Source organism: Rhodamnia argentea, chromosome 6 (genome assembly GCF_020921035.1).
Source record: "Rhodamnia argentea isolate NSW1041297 chromosome 6, ASM2092103v1, whole genome shotgun sequence".
Taxonomy (NCBI): domain Eukaryota; kingdom Viridiplantae; phylum Streptophyta; class Magnoliopsida; order Myrtales; family Myrtaceae; genus Rhodamnia; species Rhodamnia argentea.
In genome coordinates this window covers 26961725-26983947 of record NC_063155.1, presented here as the reverse complement: position 1 = coordinate 26983947, position 22223 = coordinate 26961725, and the positions used below count along the sequence as shown (strand labels likewise).

The 22223-nt window shown below is 40.5% G+C and overlaps 2 protein-coding genes across 4 annotated transcripts; one reads left to right on the top strand and one right to left on the bottom strand.

The window, feature by feature from the left end:
* The first annotated feature begins 11709 nt into the window (after positions 1-11709).
* On the top strand, positions 11710-19690 carry LOC115725889 (putative phospholipid-transporting ATPase 9). Of its 3 annotated transcripts, none has more exons than XM_030655544.2 (12): positions 11710-11817; positions 12658-13238; positions 13883-15234; positions 15612-15722; positions 15816-16092; positions 16397-16485; positions 16587-16695; positions 16977-17186; positions 17310-17435; positions 17554-17652; positions 17768-17959; positions 18710-19690. In XM_030655544.2, the coding sequence occupies exons 2-12, from the start codon at positions 12846-12848 to the stop codon at positions 19337-19339; spliced, it is 3588 nt and encodes a 1195-aa protein (XP_030511404.1). In that variant the 5' UTR covers positions 11710-11817; positions 12658-12845; the 3' UTR covers positions 19340-19690. The 3 variants fall into 3 exon arrangements, with proteins under 3 accessions (XP_030511404.1, XP_030511412.1, XP_048136007.1); XM_030655552.2 differs by lacking the exon at positions 11710-11817 and adding an exon at positions 11932-12255; XM_048280050.1 differs by lacking the exon at positions 11710-11817 and having other exon boundaries at positions 12281-13238.
* A 139-nt stretch (positions 19691-19829) lies between these two features.
* LOC115727458 lies at positions 19830-22105 on the bottom strand. Its single transcript, XM_048280052.1, has one exon. The coding sequence runs from the start codon at positions 21112-21114 to the stop codon at positions 20614-20616; it is 501 nt and encodes a 166-aa protein (XP_048136009.1). The 5' UTR covers positions 21115-22105; the 3' UTR covers positions 19830-20613.
* Between the last annotated feature and the right edge of the window lie 118 nt (positions 22106-22223).

Sequence of the window (22223 nt, the reverse complement as noted above, 5' to 3'; positions counted from 1 at the left end):
AGTCTCGCTTCTCTTCTCTGCGCCTTCTGAAATGCGAGGAAAGGGAATGACTTCGTCCTTTGTCCTACGTTAGTTGAAGCAGTTTCATTCGTGATCAGACGATGGAGGTTGGGAAGACAGCCGAACCGAGTTTCAGACCTCTCATGAACGCCAGAACCCAAGAACAAACTCGACGCTCGCACGGCTTTTCTGGGCAGGTTTCGGTTATGACGTACCACCACAACCGACGACGAAATTTGTTCGACTGAACGCTTGTGGGCTTTTTGGTGACCTTTTGCGCAGATGAATGATCACGGTCCGCATCGGCAAACCTTCGAACTTCTGTTCATATTTGGCCCATCAAGCTCGAATACCCGAAACGAGAACCAGACTCGGGCTTTCGAGCGCGAAGGGCATCAACAACAACAACCTAGCAACCCACCGTATCAAACGACACGCGTTCAAGATTAAATTTTTGAAAAAGAATAGCCTTTTCACCAAAACCTAATAACAAGCTAAAAAATAAAAATAAACATAAAAACACTTTCTAGTGTTATTTCTCAAACCCGTCAATACTGTGAACCAACCACTTAAAGTGAAATAGGCACAAGGGAAGAGCAATGGACCGGACTAACCTATAAAGATGAAACGGTCTCTACATAACCAGTCATCCATAACATCACATAAATCATTTTCGTTTTTGGTAAATTTACCAAGGGCGATACTCATAGCGATCCTCCTATTCAACTACTTCAACCATTTTCAAACACTTCATGGCATTTTCTGGGCATTTGAGGATTCGATCATATATATATGATTTGATTTCTCATACACGGCCTTAATGAGTTTCGAAGATTTTTTTTAAAAAAAGAGAGACCTTTTTTTTTTTTTTGGTCCATAACCTGAACTAGGTAAATCTATCCCGCCATCTTATAAAATATTGAGTATGTCAAAACCTCACCAAACCCTAAGCCCCAACTGGCCAATTTTTCCACAATAAGCACACACTTTAAAAAAAAAAAGAGGAGAAAATCTTGCCAAACAACAATTAATTGCGCCTCTAATTTTCAATTCCGATTGTTCACTTCGTCAAATGGCAATTAAGGCTTTGTTCCAAAAGTCAACGGGTCACGAACACGACATTACGAAGATGATACGCATCTAATGAGACGAGACCAGTTGTTAAGCGTCGATTGGGTGCCCCGTGTATTGTCATGGTGAAACGACAACGATGCTACGTGCCGTTCATAATCTTCATACCACGGCTGACGTTCCTGGGGCCAAACCGTAATAATTTAACATCTGTCGCCGTCGTGCGAGGTCGAATCAGATGAGCTTCTTTGACAACGTTTTCCACGAACCCCAACCAAAACGGCACCTCGTTTTTTCAGATTGGTTCTGAAGTTATAACAAGCCTTCCCCGATTTCCGGAGTTGGTCCGATTAACGTCCTTCGTGGCTGACAATTATCCGGACGCTTCTGCCAGGGATCACCGTACCCTAATCTAGCACTTGTGTTGTATCTTACATACTCCTGTTTATTTTCAGCTTGGAATTTCTGCTAGAATTTTAAGTTCTATTGAGACGTTTATTCATGGTGCTCGGCGCACTAATTCCAATTCATATAAGTTTATATCGAATTGATGCATCATTCCGTGCTACTATTTGTTTTTCTCGACATGTGCATTAACAATTTAGCATGGAATTTTTGTGGGACCGATGTCAGCTGTTTTAAAAACTTAAAGTTTATAAGGCATATGAAGACCACATGTACATAAAGAGCACATAAACCCAATAATCAAGCGATGTGAGATATTTCATCGTCCACTTTCATGTGCTAGTCGAAGTGTGAATAACATGGGGAATTTGACAAATGGGTAAACACACACGCAAAATAAGTTGGGGCAGAATGCGACTCTAGTAATATGAGTGATTTTGTGGGACTACTATCATTTGTTTTAAAGGCTTAAAATATTTTAAAAAACTTTCTCGCACGATGTTAAAACATTAAGTTATAATTCAAATCTTTCCAAGCCCCTATTTGTCTCCCAAATTAGATATTTTCATGTTTTAGGATGAGACCATATTTCAATATACATGTGAGGAGACTTGTTAGAATATAACATATAAAAATTATACTGTGTCTTCATCTAATAGTTTAAACTTTTGAGCTAGACTTTCTAATACGGGGCTCTTAACTCATAAGTTATATTTTACAACTCTAACTTTGGGAGATGTATAAAAAAAAAATCCTAAGCATATTGTGATTGTGTCAATTCAATTTTAAACTTTTTTTTTTTGGCCAATTCAATACTAAACATTTTGCATTTGCATTAATTAAGTCCATTCGGCCAACTTTAGCGGGCGGGTGCTGACCTTCATAATTTTTACATAATATTTTTCCATTTTTACTTATTTTTTTAGAATTTTTTCATGTCTTTTCTTTTCTTTTGTTAGGGCTAGTAGGAGGACGTCGGCCACCTGCCAAGGCCCAAAGACCTCTGCTGGCCACCGGCCGAGAGCTCCTGAGCCCTCGCCGGTAGCTAAGAGAGGAATTTGATGAACGGGTGGACGCACACGCGAAATAAACTAGGGCAAAACCAACCACACAAGATTAAATAAATATATATATCTTAAATTGACCTATATTACAAAAAAAAAAAAAAAGAGGAAAAATTGAGAACAGTCCTTAGCTGGCAAATTTTCTGGTAAGGAATTGTAATCTCAAATTTAAGAGTGTCTCGTTAACAAGTGTCCCTAAGATACTACTCAAATTGATTAAAAGTGAAAATAACACCTTCATTCCATGACACTTTGAAAATGGGGAAAAACCGTACATATTAATAAATTTAATTATTTCAAATGGTAAATTGTGATTTTTCAGAGCGCATTCAAGTGAGAGTTAAGACATGTTTAAGGAACACTTTTTTGATATTCTCCTCTTGAATGTTGCACGAGGAGAGAAGTCCATGGATAATTAATAGGAAAGTAATGTTACTGAGAAGAAAAACAATGATTATTTCGATTCAAAAGAAAAATTCAGTAAATTATCTTTTCAGTTTGCTTTATACGACAATGTGTATGTATAGATAGACTTGAATCTCTTCCAGAAACAATCAAGAACAGATCAAAGTCCTAGGAAACCCTAGTTGCCAACTTTGTGGACCGTGGAGGTTTTCTTCGAGATGGGGCGATCTGTACCAAAAATTTGGACGAGTTCCGATTTAATGTAAGTTCAACATTTGTCAAAGTTTGTTACATTGGGGTGGTTTTGCGCATCACTAGCTTCGTGGGCCATCAACATTACAAGGAAGCTTTCATTAATTCATCCATGGAAGCTGAAGCATCACGCTTGAGGTATTAGGTGAGAGTGGTGGTCGTGGAAGGTTGGGCTGAAATAGAATTCTAGGTCATTCCATCGTGTGGATCTTCAGACATGAGAAGTCAAACTTGATCCAGCCCGAGCGGAGTATCGAGGCTCGCATATTTGAGCTGAGTCGAGCTCGAATATTAATTTGTGTCGGCTCAGTCCTCCGGTCGTGTCCCCATCTCCGTGCTTTGATTCTCGCTCGAGACGTCGGCCAAAACTCGAGACATACTTAACAGCGCGACAATAATATATTATGAACAGAGTTCTCTTCCGAGTCAGTAGATCCCAATTCTACATTTTGTTTGGCAACTATTAGAGCTCTCTCTTCCACAGCAAGAGTCGAGACCGATGGGAATTGTTTAGGTCGGATTACACGAATCCTCTAAACCAGAAAAAAAAAAATTATATCTAAATGTCCATTCTCTTTCCTTCTTTGTTTTACTAATTCATGACCGATGTCCAATTCGCATTGGCACGTATGTCCCACTTAAAAAACGCTTCATACGAAACTCAACTCGGCCCACAAATTTGATTCGTCCCCCTCAGTTGAATATAAAGGATCGAGCTGATCTACCGATATTAATTTCATCCACGTTGACCGTTATTATCAAAAAAATAATATCATATCAGAGTCATTGAAAATTGTAGAATTGTCTGTACACGCTTACGCAAAAAAAAAAAAGAAAAAGGAAAGAAGAGAAAAACGTTGGAAATTGTCTCCAAAGTCTTCCTCCGCGGAGCCCCCGCCACTGGCCAGGTTGCCGTCATGTGGACCGCGTGACGGCGGCTTTAGGACAAAGACTTGATAGTTGCCTTGCGTTCCATGCCCAAAATAGACGTTTATTTTCGTGTTTGACCCGTTCGGTTTTAATCTATTATTGACCTTGTTATAAATTTGCTCAAATTGGACCCGTTTTCGTTTTAATTGCCCGTGCTCATTTGGTCATTTTCTTGCATGCCCGGTCTCGTCTCCTCGCTAGCACACTTCAAGAAGTTGGTCAATAGAGAGAAAAAGAAAATCTTGCATGCGTTCGGTTCGTGTGATCCACCGGCGCACGCGAATTGGGCTCGCTTAAACCGGACGCACCCAATACTTACTCTTGAAATCCAGACGCTTGCGCTGCGTTTAACCCATTAAACTATCGAACGCACGTCGCTCGTCCGTTTCTAAAACATCTAGTTCAATTCCACCGTTGCTATGCAACCGTTCAAATGTTGTGCTCGCTCCTCGTCGTCCCTATCTTCGCTCATTAACGTCATCGCAGGCGTCTCTCTCCATCTGTAGACACTCGAGGCATCTTGCTCCGTGTTTGATGGAGACGAGAGATGAATGCACGAAGTGGAGTGAAGCCCACTTGCACATTAGGCGTCGAGTCATTTTCGATGCGCAATTAGAGTCTCTTATGTCACTTAAAGGCATCGAAATTTATAATCCCATTTGAGTACGTCCAATGCTACTTTGGCGAACAATGTTTCACATCTATCAAACCCATCTGATAGCGACATATGACGTTTCACGTTGCATATAACCTTCAATCGAGAAAATTACCAACAAAAAAAAAAAAAAAAAACCTTCAATCGAGAAAATTACTAAAAAAAATTATAAACTTGTCAATTTAGTCATAAATTTTTTTGTTGTTGCTAATTGAGCTCTAAACCTTTTATAATTGTACAAATTCAATTCATCCGATTAATTTTAACAAGGAGTTCACCGATATAGATGCTAGCCATTCTACATGATGCATCAGACGTTGACGCGGACAATTTCTAATGATATTTTAAAATTTCTTGGAGGTGTTTAATGATTTATTCTATTTATTTTGTTTTCTTTTTCTTCACTTCTTCCTCTAGCCGTTCATCGAGGTCTAGTGATCGGCCAGAGGCAAGGGCTAGCGAGGTCGGCCTCGTCCGGCCACCACCGGGCTCGACCTTGCCGGCCCTTGCCTCCGGCCAGCCGCCAAGGTCCCTCGATCGGCTAGAAGAAAAAAGGAAGAAAAAAAAGAAAAAAAATTTAAAAAATCGAGAAAAATAGTGAAGTATTATTAAAATTGTCCACATCAACACCGGCCGCACGACATAGGATGATTGTTGTTCGTGTTAGCAATTTTAGGGTAAAATTGACCGGATGGACCGAATTGGCGCAAATACAAAAAAGTTTAGGATTTAATTGGCCCAAAAAAATATTTATGATTGAATTGATGTAATTGTAATAGGTACATGAATTTCTTGATAATCCTCCCACCTTCAGCGTGCACTGTAGGTTGGCACAATTTCAGTAATCAATTGCACTTGTATTATCATTTAGGTCGAGACAATCCCTTTATGTAATAGTCCAGCTGGACTTAGCTTGTTATCAAAGACAAATCAAGGTCTTGTTTCAAATTATAAGGATTGTGTGACATAAGCTTAATCAGCAGCACAAGAAATGCATCCACCATCGTCACAACAAACCTGTACTTCGTAAACCATCGATATCTGACCACCACCCAACCCCCCTCCCTCCTAAAAAAAAATAAAAAAAAATCCATCTTTACCATTTGCAGGCACGGGTATCGACCCGGCTAAAATACGGATCTGTACAGCTATCGAAATGGGTTACAAATTCATATTCTAACTCACATTTATCCAAATGTGTCACCTCAATCTTAAAATATAAATCATAATTAGTTTTAAAGTATTTTTTTTTGGGTCAAATAATGAGTTTTAAAGTTAAAGGTCCAAAATAGATGGGTTTTAGTTGATACCCACATTCAACTTGTTTAATAAATAGGTCAGACTTAACTCGATTTGGTTATTATTTATTAGTCTCTTTTCTCTCCCTCTTCGATTTCAAGACTCGCAACCTTCTCCATTTGTTCACTCTTGTTTGGCCAGCATTAGGTTTTCTTGAACCTCTCACTCGTGACTTCCATACTTTCACGACAAATTGCACTTTTGAGGAAACCCAAGCTTTCATCACCACTTTCACTCCTCGTTCATAACCCCGAGTTCCCTTCCTAACTTGACGAGCCCGTTTGTGAAGTAGCCCATTCTTTAAAAGTAACAATTTAAAGAGAAAATTTGCTGAAATTGAATTCTTGGTTAGGTCGGGCACATATTGAGTTGGGTATAAGTAATTAAATTTACATTGGACATAAAAAGATCAATTTAATTGGATCGTTTTCGACCCCCCCCCCGACATACATGTTTGTTGGACGGATCTATCTCCCATTGTTTGCTAGACTGCTAGTCTAGTCTAGACCTAGAGCAATGAACATATGTGGCCCAAAGTTAATCAATGTCGCATCTTTCTCAATAATGCAAGAGAAGAGATGATCAGTCTCTTTCAGTTCCGGAAGTTGTTCTTTTCCTTGGGGATGAAAAGAACATCATATTCCAGACATATCGAAATAACAACTCCTCTTTCCTTTTCTTTTCTTTTTTTTTTCTTTTTTTTCTGTTTCTGTTTGTCTGAACGTCGTATGATAAATCTTTGGAATATTTTCCAGGGAATATAAAAATGAGTCGCTTCCCTTGATAAAAGACAACTTAAGTAATGCCAAAAACAAGAGGGCGAGCGACTCTGATCGTGCCGATGCAAAACAAGATTTCTGGGCATGTCACGAATTAAGCACTCATCCCCCTCCCCTTTAATGGCTTGGACCCACCAAAGGATTACGTTTACCATATCCACCACGTAATCACGGATTTGGATCTCGAAAAGGGGATTATCTTCCAATTACGGCAAATTAAGGTCTTCGATTCGTTTAAAGATGTGACCTTTTTGGGACAGCCTTTTGGTGGAGACTTTGAATCTAATGCAACTTGCAGGTTGGTTGCTGGGTAAAAACCTAACAACGTTGACATCGATCAAGGAACGATGGGACCGGCTCATGGTACGTGCAAAACGTAAGGCTGACATAGTACGTACAGGTGATTCTTCCTCTTTTTAATTTGGCTGAGTTAATCCTAAATTTTTTGATAAATTTTCAAAATAATTCTTCTGGCTAATTTTCGTCGAAAACTGCCAACGTGGATGCTGAAGGTCTTACATTGAACGGTCGGTACCGGCACGAACGATTTTTGATCGAATCCGATTTCATTCAAGATCGTGTCTCGTACATAGAAAATAAATCTATACCTCAGAATTTGAAATTCCTCGTTTACTTTTACTGCTATTTGGATACCACGTTCCGGATGATCTATTTAAACCGAACACGCCAATTCAGGTTATGTTCTTTTAATTAGGTGAGAAGAAATTTGGTCATAACAAATTATATTAGAAAATCAATGCCTGGGAAGTCGATTTTTTTTTTTTCTGGGTCGAGCATGGTTAGTTGATTTCGTAGTGCGCTTGTTAATAGTACAGTTGGTGGTTGGTCTTTAATATAGTTGTGGATGTTAATCATGATGATAATCAGCTAATTAGCGTAGGTGATCGAGTATGATCATCTGACATGGCAATTAATTAGGTAACACACGCTTGCCATCATTATTTTAAATTTAAAGTGACCCACTAAATTTAATTTCGGTGAGATTTGTGCTTTTTGGCCGAAATTCAATTCACGGGAAGTTGATTTTGTCCTATTTTGTGACCCGAACGCCAGGATTGCTGGGCCTTGACCCATCTTTCCGTGGACTTTGACTGCTCCCTCTTCTCTCTGACAAGTTCAGCTTCTCATAGTTCGACACGTGGCTTTACTAGGTTGCGGTCGTGTCGTGTGGGATGCTCGTTCTTGTCGGTGCTCGCTTCGGGGGTGGCGATCGTTGGCGGGTGCATTCTCTCTCTTATGTTTTTTTACTTTGTTCCAGCGTGGATTTTACGGCTCTTAATCGGGATGATTGTGTTTATCATGTGTTTATCATATTTTGTCAATTTTGTTGACCTTTTTGTTTTTAAAACTTTTTTTGCAGAAGGTGTGATTGGGACAGTTCGAACGGTTAACTAATCTCTCTAGCTGTGAAGGTTTCTTATCATACTTACCATGGGAATTAGCAGGTTAGTAAATTCTATGCTTCTAAAATTGGTTAGAGTAAATGCGTAAGTATGGTGATTCGGAAGTTAATTTTTTTTACTAGAGCAACCTTTCAGATTTTTTTTTTCGAGTAATAAATTCTATTCCCAATAAATGAATTTAAAAAAAAAAAGTACAACAAGAGATAACGAAACTTTGATTTTAACTTTTGTAAGTGACACATCTTAATTGGATTTGGATTTTTTTTTTTTTTACGAACTACTGACATGGCGAATATGTGGCCAATCTTCAAGAAGCTACGTTACTGTCTTATCAACAATTCACCTTTTTCTTGCCTTCCTTTGGATCCTTGAAAATTTGGTCGAATTTCGGGCAAAGTGCACTATTAGCCGTAAATAAAAATAAAAATTGAGAGTATGGTGGTTAGTAGGCCAAGCTAGAGTTCTAGGACCATCTTCAGTACTCTATTGGCAAATTTCACCAAAATTTAAGTTGCTGCAAGGGAAATTTAGCCATTCTCGTCTCTCTCCCCTTCACCCTAGGAATTGATCCTAAGACCCTCGACTAAGCGCTCTAACCACCAATCCCCTCCGCCGGCTTATTACTACTACTACTACTATTATTGTTATGGAGTGTTTTCTTTTAACTCATAACGGATTGAAAAAAGTGATACCCGACTTCAAAAGGCTTAGGCCTCCTTTAGGCTGGCGGAATCGCGGTTATAATATAGTAGCTCTAAGCGATCTTTAAATCGGCGTGTGTAATCCCTCTTAAATTTCTCCTAACCTCGACAACAACTAGCATGCAATCAGTAAAAAAGGTGTATTTGCTTTCTAGATGATGCACGCACCACAAAATCTTTCTTCCAGCAGTTTTGTATTTCATTGTGAAAGTTCCACGACTCTTAGGTTCCAAAGGAATAAAGCGAAAGAGCTAATGGACGAAGAGGACACACGCTTTTGACTTCGATTAGGAAAAGTCCGTCCGAACTTTCTCTACGCGGATAGACCCCGAGAATTAAATTTTGCCGCGGAAAAAAAATGCCTTTATTTTTTTATGTATGATCACATGAACACAGCTTTGAATTAATTGATCGATCGACTTTGGATCCATTCAAATTGAAATTGTCGTTCGAAAGGGTATACCTTTCTCCGAAAAAAGATGGTAATTTGAAATTGATTTGTTCAAGGGTCAAGATAGTCTCCCGCGCAAATCATCTTTGAAAAGTAATCGTTCCTTCGTTCACACTGTATATGCTACTAGAGGATTAAACTTCTCATCGTAACAGATATAATAATACAATGAAACAAGGAGCGTAGTTTTGTTTGAGGTATATAATCTTGTATTTTTTTTTTTCAGAAACCGTGTTAATGTAGTAAATATCGCTAGGAACTTGATAAACCCTAATAAAATTTACGGTGGGCGTATTAGCGTTTTGGTGTAGCGTTATTTCTCGGAAACAGCGTGATCCTTGCTTGTCCGCACACCATGACTTTCGCAAAACAAGCGGGATAGAAAAATTGTCAAAAAAGTCACAAACCTTTCATACTTTCGCCAATTCAATCCCAAACCTTTTAAGTTTGTTGATTCAATCATATTGGCTGGAAATCACCGACGTGAACATCGGTTATCCTACGTGGCATTGCCGATACCGAGGTGGACCATGTTTAATAGTATTTTAATAATTTAAAAAATTCGATTTTTTTCTTTCTTTTTTGGATTAGAGGCCGGCAACCCCAGCCGGAGGCGAGGGCCATGATGCCCTTGCGGCTGCGGTGAGGGGGTCGCAGCCCTCGCCATTACCAGATCCGGCCACCGAGGTTCCTCGCCTAGACAAATCAAGCCATGACGAGGACCGTGACCCTTGGCGGCCCTCGCCCGGGGTCCGGCAGGGGTCACAGGTGATCCTTGCCGAACCTAATCCGGCGGGGTTGTTGGCCTCTAGCCCAGAAAAGAACAAAAAAGGAAGAAAAATAATAATATTACGATTTTTTTAAAATTATTAAAATATTATTAAAAATTATCCACCTCGGCGCCGGCGGTGCCACGTAGGACGGCCAGCATTCACGTTAGCAATTTCCAGCCAATAGGAATAAATCGACACAAGGTAAAAAGGTTTATGACTAAATTAGTAAAAGCGTGAAGGAGTTAGGACTTTTTTGACAATTTTTCTCAAGGCAGGTCGATTACTTTTAGGGCGACTTTATAAAATATAAAAGATTGGAGATTCTCGAGCCTCCAAAATTCCAAAGGTAATACCCATCGCCGCTTTACTTATCCAATTGGGGGGAATTTCCCTTTTGCCTTTCTCGGTAGCAAAAAGCGAGCTCGCAATCCCCATGTTCCAGCACCTTCTAGGTATTTCATTTCATGCGCGTTGTTTCCTAGTTTTCGATTCTGGGCCAAGTCTTTCTTCTAGAAGGTCAAGTGATTAATTGCGAATACCTAAAAGGAAAGGAGAGAATCGCAACATAAAGGGAAGAGCTTACGAAGCATCCGGACCTTCGCACTAGCGATTCATTCACTTCGGTTCCATCAAACTCTTCGCCTCGCCGGATGCACTCCCCACCAAAGAAGACCCTTTTAATTATAACCATGAATTTGATTAGCTCCAATTCAACCCGCCTCGAATTTTTTTATCATTCAAAAAGCGTCGCTTCTTTCGTTCGGTAACGATTTCATCACAAGACTTGTCACGCACCTTGATATTCGTACGCTGCCGAATATGAATAAGGACATATTAAAAAAAACCAAATTTAGACACCGGACAAGGAATTAAAAAGGGACGAAATTAGCTTATCCTGATGAGGTGGGTCTTAGAGATAATTGAAGGAAAGAAATCAATGAAAATTGAACATGCAAAGACAAAAATTAAAAAATAATAATAATTAAAATTGAAGTGTTTCCTGGCGATTATTTATTTATTTATTTTTTTGTGTGGGAAGCAAGAAACAAGACAAGAGGGTCTTCGTCTGACAAGTCCCTCGCGTTGCAACTTCCACCTCGGCATGACAACGCATGCTTTGATCGATTCTCCTCTATAATTACTCCTCTTAATTTGTCCTTGAACCCTGCATTCTCGTATCCCAACCTCGCTAATCTCAGCCACAAAGACATTAAAAAGACGACAAAACCCCACCCCCGGGGCGCGGGGAGGAGGGGAGAGAACGAAACTAGGAATATTCAGTGTATTATAACCTGTTTTTCTTCCTCTCTCTCTCTCTCTCTCTCTCTCTCTCTGTGATCGTAAAAAGGAATGATTTTTAAGGAATTTACAATGTAATATTAGGAAATCTCTCCTTCAGTAACTTAGCAGGAGACAGCAAACTTGTCTTTGCAACTCCACAACAGCTAAAACGTGGGAATATATACGTAAAGTGGAAGGAAAAATCTGGTTTTTCTTTTGTCTCTTTCTTCTTCTCGGAGAAGAAGGCCGAGACCCAGCCAGCGCCCCACAACGTCACAGGGTCGGAGGTGGGGTGGGGGGGGGAGGCCTTTCCCGCTATATTGAATAGTAATTTTCCAAGAACCTCCTGTGCTTCTTCGTCTTCTTTTTCGTGTTCTTGTGGCAAATATTGCTCTTTTTTCTTCTTTTTCCTGTTTTGTTCTTTTACGTGGGGCAGGTGAATTTCTATGGGACGCGTAGTTTTTTTCCTTTTTTTCTTTCTTCTGGGAAATGGGGAGGTAGCGGGATTTGGTGCTTCCGAGTTTGTTCCTGTTGCTGAAGGTGAAGGGCAATGGCCAAAGGGAAAAAAGAGAAAAAAGTGTGAAAAAGAAAAATCCAAGAGTTGGAAAGTCAAATTTGTAGAGCCAAGCCAAGTCCACGTTCAACGCCTTTCGTTTGCGCTTATGTTTGAGGGAGAGGGAGAGGGAGAGGGAGAGAGCAAATCAAACGAGCGAATATTTATTCAAACCCATGTCCGTGGCTGCATTTTAATGAGCTCTCGAGAAGGTTGATGTGTCCTAGTTTAAAAGCCTCCTCCTCTTCCTCTCTCTCTCTCTCTCTCTCTGGGGTAGTTGTTACTGTTATATGCTGCTGCTTCTCTCTCCCCCTCTCTCATAGCTCTTGTTCTTGTTTATTCTTGGTCCAATTTGCTTAGGATCAGTATTTATTCATTGGTTCGTTCAATTTCTGAATACTTTTGAGCTTCTGGGTTGGAGTTCTTTTCTGGTGCTGTGTTTCTGGAGCTAGATCTGTCTTCACTTTCGAGCGTTTACTTTGGAAATTGTTTTTTATGGAGTTGGTGATTTGATTTTGGTTGGAAGAAGCTGCTTTCGAGGAGGATCTTTATCCTTTTAATTGCAAAATTTTCTTTCGGGGTCTTCAAGAACTCATTTTGAGTGCTGTTTCTAGTGAATTTCCTCTGGAATTCGGTGGAGGACTGCCGGACTGGGCTTTGTGCAGCCTGCAGAGCTGCATTATTTGCTGGGCAGGATCAGAATTTTCTTCTGGTTCTAGTGTTTCTCAAGTGTAGTATTAACTTGGGATTGTGATAGCTTCTCTAGCTGAAGGGAGGAGGTGGGAAGATAAACGGAGATAGAATGGCTGGTGGAAGAAGAAGAAAGCTGCATTTTAGCAAGATCTACTCTTTTAGATGTGGGAAGGCATCTTTCGAGGAAGACCATTCGCAAATTGGGGGACCAGGATTCTCCAGGGTAGTTCATTGCAATGATCCGGGTTGTTTCGAGGCCGGGATTCGCAATTACGCCGGCAACTATGTCAGTAGCACCAAGTATACACTTGCCACTTTCTTGCCCAAATCCTTGTTTGAGCAATTCAGGAGGGTGGCCAACTTTTACTTCTTGGTCACTGGAGTCCTCGCCTTCACGCCACTTGCGCCTTATTCGGCCGTTAGTGCCATCGTTCCTCTTATCTTCGTGGTCGGTGCCACCATGGTTAAGGAAGGTATAGAAGATTGGCGGCGGAAGCAGCAGGTAATAATATTTCTCTTGTTCCTCTTAACATATTCCCTCAAAGCCGTTGTCATCATACTCTTGAATTCTCTCTCTTGGTTAGTGTAATCAAGTGAATTTGATTGGTTCTGGGCTACTCTGGAATTCCTGAAACACTGATTAAGGTGAACTTGGTCTCAGACTTGGAAAGTCTCGGGTCTGACCCTACATAACGAATTTTTGGAACCTTACTAAGTACACTTGTGTGGAAGTACATTCAGATGTGAAGTAGATTGATCTTCCGGGACCTTATGCTTGCAATTGGCTGTATCACATAGCTTCCGCTCTTCCTTAACTAATGGTGCTATTAATAATTTAAAGTTCTATGCTGATTTTCTCCTTTTATGAAATCAGTCAGGAAATAGAAAAGGCCATACATTTTTTTATGTGTGGTTGTGTGATTTTGAATATATTAGGAATTAAATAAAACAATATTGTTAATTGCTGATGTAGATTTCCGCTTCTGCAGCATTTTAGTTTCATGCCTGTGATTTCACTGAACTTTCTATGTTGTCTTATGAAGATACACCTGTTATCTACTCACATCACCAATAAAGTCTGTATCAGTTCCTTTGGTATTGATTGTATCTGTGGGTATTTTGTTTAACCTTTCACATGTCATCCAGGATATTGAGGTTAACAATAGAAAAGTCAAAGTTCACCAACAAAATGGGGTTTTTGGCTACAGTGAGTGGAAGAATCTGAGAGTAGGAGACATAGTGAAGGTAGAGAAGGATGAATTCTTTCCAGCTGATCTTCTCTTGCTATCATCTAGTTATGAAGATGCTATCTGCTATGTTGAGACCATGAACCTTGATGGTGAGACGAACTTGAAACTAAAACAAGCATTGGAGGTAACATCAGGTTTGCATGAGGACAGAGACTTCCGGGACTTCAAAGCGATTGTGAAATGTGAAGACCCAAATGCAAATCTATATTCGTTCGTTGGAAGTATGGAATTCGAAGAGCAACAGTACCCCCTTTCTCCTCAACAGCTTCTTCTTAGGGATTCAAAACTGCGAAACACGGATCATATATACGGGGCAGTTATCTTCACAGGGCACGACACGAAGGTTATACAAAACTCTACTGAACCACCTTCAAAGAGAAGCAAAATCGAGAGAAAGATGGACAAAATCATCTACTTCTTGTTCTTCATTCTATTCTTGATGGCTTTTGTTGGGTCCATTTTCTTTGGCGTACATACGAAAGACGATCTGCAAAATGGGAAGATGAAGAGGTGGTATCTTAGGCCGGACAGTTCTAAAATTTACTTCGACCCTAAGAGAGCTCCAGCTGCTGCAATCTATCATTTCCTGACTGCAGTGATGTTGTACAGCTACTTCATTCCAATTTCACTGTATGTATCCATTGAAATTGTCAAAGTTCTTCAGAGCATCTTCATCAACCAGGATATTCACATGTACTACGAAGAAGCTGATAAACCAGCACATGCCCGTACATCGAATCTGAATGAGGAACTTGGGCAAGTTGATACAATACTTTCTGATAAAACGGGAACTCTGACTTGCAACTCGATGGAGTTCATCAAGTGTTCGATAGCTGGGACGGCCTATGGACGTGGTGTCACTGAGGTCGAGAGGGCTATTGATAGGAGGAATGGATCTCCATTGGTTCATGGGGAAGGGAATGGCACTGACCAATTGGAGCATTCAGCTGATCCAAAGCCATCGATTAAGGGATTCAATTTTAGTGATGAGCGAATTATGAACGCGAATTGGGTGAATGAGCCCCATGCAGAGGTCATCCAGAAGTTCTTTCGTGTGCTGGCACTTTGTCATACTGCAATACCTGAAGTGGATGAAGAGACAGGAAAGGTATCTTACGAAGCTGAATCGCCTGATGAAGCAGCTTTTGTCATTGCCGCCAGAGAAATTGGTTTCGAGTTTTACAAGAGAACACAGACGAGTATATCATTACATGAGTTTGATCCGGTAGCTGGGCGGATAGTTGAAAGGTCAGTGCCCTTTCCTTCATCATTATCAAATACAAAAGAAGCAAGAAACTAGTCTAGCCCATATAAACCATGCTGCCGTCTACTGGTTGTCACCTGGATTCTTATGATCTTAGTGGCCTATACTCCTGAAATATAAAATAGGAAACGAACTCAGATGTTCTAAAGTAGTTAAATTTTGCGTCCCATCTAAACTTGTCATTCAGAGGAAGAGTGATAGATGGATGAGCATTAGTGATGGTTCTCTTTTTTTCCCCTAGTAGGAGCACCTTCTTTTCCTTATCATCTTTTATGCTAGATTTTGAATTCTACCCTTGCTGATGAATAGACAACTTGTTACCACTTAGTTATTTTCTAAATAGTATTACTTTCATCTGCAGGGTGTACCAGCTTTTGAATGTTCTAGAATTCAACAGCTCAAGGAAGCGGATGTCTGTGATAGTGAGAAGTGAGGAAGGAAAGCTGCTATTATTGTGTAAAGGGGCTGACAGGTTTGTTTTCAACTGCCCAATTCAAGGCTTTGTCCAATTCCTCATTCATGCACTTCACTGATGTCAGAATTTTCACTATAAAATTATATGCAGTGTAATGTTTGAAAGGCTATCAAAGACTGGTCGGGAGTTTGAAGAGAACACCGTGGATCATGTGAATGAGTATGCTGACGCAGGCTTGAGGACATTGATACTTGCCTATCGTGAACTTGAAGAAGACGAGTATAGGAAGTTCAATGAGAAATTTAACAAGGCCAAGAATTCGGTTAGTGCAGAGCGCGACTCATTAATTGAAGAAGCGATGGAGACAGTTGAGAAGGGTCTGATTCTTCTTGGTGCCACTGCTGTCGAGGACAAGCTGCAGAATGGGGTAAGACAAGAAACATCAAATTAATGATTTAGTCAGCCATCAAAGAAGTTAAAATAACACCCACTGATCGGTGGCCGAGTTGGTTTGAGTTTAGTTCCTTTCACGAGAGGTCCTGGGTTCAAAACTCCTCGGCGCCGGTGTCTTAAAGTGGGGGGTCGTGGTGGTGGGCTCCTGCGCTAGCCTCTCCCGAGGACTAGTCGTGCTCCACCGCTGTGTTGAGCAAAGCTCGCCGGCCGCGCGGAACCTCGGTCATAAAAAAAAAAAAAAAGAAGTTAAAATGACTTTCCTGTGTCTTTGCTGGTAGGTTCCTGACTGCATTGACAAACTTGCTCAAGCTGGGATCAAAATATGGGTTTTGACGGGAGATAAGATGGAGACGGCCATCAATATTGGGTATAGTTTGCACATATTATCTTTACGTCGATATCATTCGTGAAGCCTTAACCTTTCGATAATGATTCATCATTCTAATCTCTGAATACAATAAATTGCAGGTTTGCTTGTAGCTTATTAAGACGAGGAATGAAGCAAATCGTAATCACTCTGGAGACCCCTGCTATTCAAGCATTAGAAAAGGCAGGAGAGAAGACTGCGCTAAGAAAGGTATGCCAGCACATGGAGAGAGAGAGAGGGAGGGGGTGGGGGTTGTGACAGAAGTGTATAAATCGAGTGTATAAAAGATATCCCTTTCCTAACACGTGCAACTCTTGGAAAACATTTAAACCCCTGATTTACTACATTGACAAACCGATTAGTTAAGGGGATGTGAACTCCTTTAATCTGTTTGCCATTAGTTTTACCTGCGCTGAAGAGGAATTGAAATAAATTGTATTTCTTACTTCGATGAGTTTCTGTGGACTTAATATCACTGATTGATCCTTCAGGCATCAAAAGAAAGTGTTCTTCATCAGATAAGGGAAGGGATGGCTCTGCTCAGACAATCATGTGGAAGCTCTGAGGCATTTGCTTTGATTATTGATGGAAAATCACTTGCCTATGCGTTGGAGGATGATGTTAAGGATATCTTTCTACAACTTGCACTCAGTTGTGCGTCTGTTATATGCTGTCGTTCATCACCAAAGCAAAAGGCACTGGTGGGTCCTTATGTTTAGTATGCATTTCTTATTCAGAGCATTGCATCTTTGCTTTTATGTCATTCAAGCAAACAATGCGTAACCTAGCAAGTCGCCTTAAACATTTGAAACTGGTAAATGCAGGTGACAAGATTGGTTAAAGCCGGAAATGGCAAAACAACATTAGCAATTGGCGATGGTGCGAATGATGTGGGAATGCTCCAAGAAGCAGATATTGGTATCGGAATTAGTGGGGTTGAAGGAATGCAGGTAATCATGAGAGTGTATTGTAATTATATAATCCCCATATTTTTGTCACAAGTGCATCAACCACCTTATCTTATTATTTCTTACATTTGCTATCTTTTTGCTGCTTCTCAAATAACAGGCAGTCATGTCTAGTGATATTGCCATAGCTCAGTTCCGTTACTTAGAGCGCCTGCTTCTTGTGCATGGACATTGGTGTTACAGGAGGATCTCAACTATGGTAATGCTCTTCTAAATGTAGAAGCAGGCATTAGTATGTCTGATTATGACCAATAAAATCCGATCTAATAAAGCCCTGTACTTTGTCTAAAGATGCTGCTATCTTTCTGCTGCAGATATGCTACTTTTTCTACAAGAACATCGTGTTCGGCTTCTCCCTTTTCTTGTATGAAGCACATACCTCTTTTTCTGCACAACCTGCCTACAACGATTGGTTTTTGTCGCTTTTCAACGTCTTGTTCACATCACTCCCTGTACTGGCACTGGGAGTTTTTGATCAGGACGTATCAGCCCGGTTTTGCCTCAAGGTATGTGCATGTTTTAATCAAATGTAACTAGAGTTTACCACAATTGACATTTAACCATATAGAGGATCAAATCATAGAGCAAAGTTCTGTTAAGGTTTACCAATTTCTTGTGGCAGACCCGTTGGACGAGTACGTTGGAACTCTGTTGTTAGTGATCTTATACATTTAGTCACCTTCTTTGGTGAAAGTTCTCTCCTCTTGCATTCTTATTCATCGCAGAGTTAGATAATTGCGGAAAATGCATGGCGCTTTCTACTGGGAACTCCAAACTAAGATCAACTTAGCCTGTGTACTGATCATGAGTGTCAAAAAATCTCTTTTTAGGAATGTGAGGAACAAAGGTAGTTAATCTGGATTTTGTTAACTAGTGAAGTTAATCAGAAAATGATGAAAATTTGTTATGTCTAATAAACCAAATTTTTGTTATGCATATTCACTGCTTTACAAATCAAGACATTCCTAACAAAATATGCTTAACAAGAACCCTGAAGGTACTCGTTAACAACACCCATTTGGCGTTAATAGTGGAAAGGACCTTTATGTTCCTTACGATACTTCATCATATGTTGCCTGGAAGTGGACCAAGTCTGATCATGGGCATGACTTCCAGAGTCTCTGGATGAATATTGTGGTGTAGAAAATAAATTCCATGATTGCAGCTCTAAATTTAATGGTTAACGTATTTATCCTGTCCTTGTGAAGATCATGAACCCAATAATAAATTTTCTTGCATTTGTTTTGTTGTTGCAGTTTCCAATATTGTACCAAGAAGGCGTTCAGAATATTCTCTTCAGCTGGCTTCGAATCCTTGGCTGGATGTTCAACGGGTTCATTAGCGCAGTTATCATCTTCTTCTTGTGCACAAATGCCTTAGAGCACCAGGCATTCAACAATGACGGTAAAATTGTTGGGATTGAAATCTTAGGAGCGACGATGTACACGTGTGTAGTTTGGGTTGTGAATTTGCAGATGGCGCTCGCCATCAGCTACTTCACTCTAATACAGCACGTCTTCATCTGGGGATCCGTCGCCATCTGGTATCTCTTCCTTTTGGTATATGGAGCCTTAAAGCCTACCCTATCCACCACTGCTTACAAAGTCTTCATTGAAGCGCTTGCCCCTGCACCTTCGTTTTGGCTGGTCACAATCTTTGTGATGTTCTCAGCCATGATCCCTTACTTCTCGTTCTCAGCAATCCAGATGCGGTTCTTTCCCATGTATCATGGAATGATACAGTGGATAAGGCACGAAGGTCGAACGGACGATATGGAGTATTGCAACATGGTGCGGCAGAGATCATTGCGGCCAACAACAGTCGGTCACACAGCACGTTTAGCTGCAAAATCTAGGCGTGTGCAAGATGGTAGTCATAGCAGATGACTAGCCGCTGTTACATCTTCTTGGGTAGCTGAAGGTTAGCATTTGGCAGACCGATGATCGGAAGTTCAAATACAAAACTTGCCCCGCTGTAGATGACTTTCACAGAAAATATATGTCGATCAAATTGGCCTCCTTCAAAGCCGAACTTTGCTCTCGGTATCACAATAAAGATGTATAGCAACACAGTTCAGTTGTACCATATGCCTGAGTCTGAAATAGGCTGTGCATTGTAAATTTTTTGGTGCCCAGCAAAACGTATGTAGGACATAGCAGAGAGTATTCATTGTTGGTGTGGATAGTGTACAGAACATATTACATGATTATCCAGAGGTTAGTCTTTCATTTCTCCTAGATACTGCACTTGAGTTTCTATATCGAGCTATCAATTTCCTGAAAGCACCCTGGTGGACAGTCACATCATTACATGCATTCATCAATTGATTCTCCGTTTCAGTGAAGTTGAAGCAGAAATTCTGCATAAGCAGCCGGAATGCAGAACTTCTCATAATGTATATAGGAAATACGTAAATCGTCGCAAGATATAGAGCAAGGAGCATTACGGTTGACAAACATCCAGCTCCAGTATTCATGGCAGGGCTAATGAACAGATGTTCTGGAATTTATGTTAGGTTGCTTTTGAATTTGCCAAAATAAAGACGTTGAGAATTTAATATCTTGCAGCATCACACCCGGTTGACCCATTACAAGTCTTTAAGAATACTATCTGAGGAATCAAAGCTTGGATTTGGCTTCAGAGAATATGCTCCGAATGATTGTTACTTGTGTTGACTTTTCGGTGATCATATCCTACTTGATTGCAATACCTCAGTAAATTCATAAGCTTCCAGCACTAAAATCTGTGTCAATTGAGCTGTACAGAGTCAATGCAGAGAAAGTCAAAATCAGAATGTTCCAGGAAGATACAGCCCTCTTTGTGTATTGTTTCCCTGGTGAGCTTTCAATAATGCATCATTCACGAATAAGATGTACTGTTTGATAAGAGTTTTTGTGCACAGGTGTTTCCTTAAGGAAGAAAACAGAATCATCTTCTTGGTGAAATAACTACTCTGCTTCCGTTGCGCACACGTGATGTTTCGTTTTTCTAGATCCGTGACCGACTTCTCTATTCTCTCATACCTTGCTCGAAGCACATAGTGCCACCTTGCAAGGACCGTGAATGCAATAGGAGGTATCGAAAGCTTTGGATGTCTTCTCAATTGAAAGAAGGTTGAAAATGTCGAAAACAATTCATTGATTTGTGACCCTTTGGGAAATCACGCATATATGATGGATTTACTTCCTCTGATATCTGTGGCTGAAGAATCAACAATTTCGATTAGATGAAACTGAACAACGCTGGAATCAAATCCCTGATGATCACATACACATCCTGAGAAGCTCCCTCCATTTTCCCCGCCCCAAAAGCTCCCAAATCCAAACACACCCTTCTGAGACATCTCTTCCAATACCTTCTCCACCTCCTCCATGCACCGCCCGCCTCTCCCCGACACGTCTAGGAAAACCCTGTCTTCCCCGACTCCTATAGAGCTCCCCGCGCCTTCCACAACCCGACCTTCACGTAAATGCCTTGTCATTTCGAGGCTTTTCCTTTTTCTCCTGGAATGCCGAAACCTTTTCTTGGCGAATTGCTTTGTCTTCTGGAATAGCCGGCATGGAACTTTCAACAAGACGAAGACAACAATCTGGAGGATCAGGCATTGGCAACAGCACGACACAACGATGCAATCTGCAGCAAGCGCGTTCCAGTCTTCCATGACTCGTGGATGCAGTTTGGAGGCGAATGATTAGCGGAAGACATCTTCTTAGGTTTAAGACACGAGGTTCTTTGTCTCTCTGGGGAGGTTATCAGGAAGGGTAAAGCAAGCAAGCAGATATCATGCGGCTAAAGCTAATAAAGGTGGCAATGAGTCATATGGCTTTAAATTGCTTGGCAAATCTTAGGATGCAACCATTGTTTTCACCTTGGCTTATCAAGGAATGAGAGGAACACTAAATTTCAAGGAAGCGAAAAGTCTTTCTTGTTCCCTGTCAAAATCTGGCAATCTTGGAGTCTACTCCAGTTTCAGCTGCTACAGGATGATTCCTGGGTTGCCAAGTCGTTGCTTTGATGCGATTCTCACGTCCTTTGTTTTCGGATAAAATACTTTCTAAACATGAAGATTATTGTTCTCATGTCTTCCTTCCTAGATCAAGCAATCATCTGCGCCATAACATCAACTTGATTTTATCCTGTCAGACTTAACAGGATCATCAAGAAAATTGCAACATTGTAGTAAATAAAGCTTTCTATAATACGAGATCTAATGGGTTGTTCACAGCTGGTCATTGAAAGGATTCTTGCGGTTCAAGTTATTGACTGGGACACAAGCAATTGGCAGGGATTATAATTTTTCAATAACCCTAATCACATCAAAATTTTAATCACACGCATGTTTAGAGGAACAGATGTAGCAATTCACGGGAGAGTCATTGTAACGATACAGTTCCCTTTACTGGTTTTGTGCACTTCTGAAGAACGTCGATACAAGAGTGCGACCTCCTCCAGAACCCCAGATTATAACCATCAGATAAACAGTACTGTTACAGTCGCAAAACTATCAAGACAGAAATTTAGAAGTCTCTGCAATCATAAAATATTCCTCGCGAAATGACCTCATAAGCTTTTGCATGCAGATCTCTAGAAAATTTTGTCTCCCAAACATTACTCGTGCAAAAATAAAGAAGTCATCCTCTTGCAGACAGTAATATTATGGAGTCTTTAACAATATCCCCTTTCGTTTGGAGTCACGAGCTCGATTCTATTGATGCAGATGCCAACTGTTCGTTCACCGATGCATAACATACTCTTCTCCCCCCAAACTCT

Excerpts from the sequence above, each read along its gene's own strand:
- LOC115725889 (XM_030655544.2), top strand. The coding sequence starts at position 12,846 with ATGGCTGGTGGAAGAAGAAGAAAGCTGCATTTTAGCAAGATCTACTCT. Across the intron at positions 17,187-17,309 it reads CACCAAAGCAAAAGGCACTG|GTGACAAGATTGGTTAAAGC; the intron begins GTGGGTCCTTAT and ends TGGTAAATGCAG. Across the intron at positions 17,436-17,553 it reads GTGGGGTTGAAGGAATGCAG|GCAGTCATGTCTAGTGATAT; the intron begins GTAATCATGAGA and ends CTCAAATAACAG.
- LOC115727458 (XM_048280052.1), bottom strand. The coding sequence starts at position 21,114 with ATGGAAGACTGGAACGCGCTTGCTGCAGATTGCATCGTTGTGTCGTGC.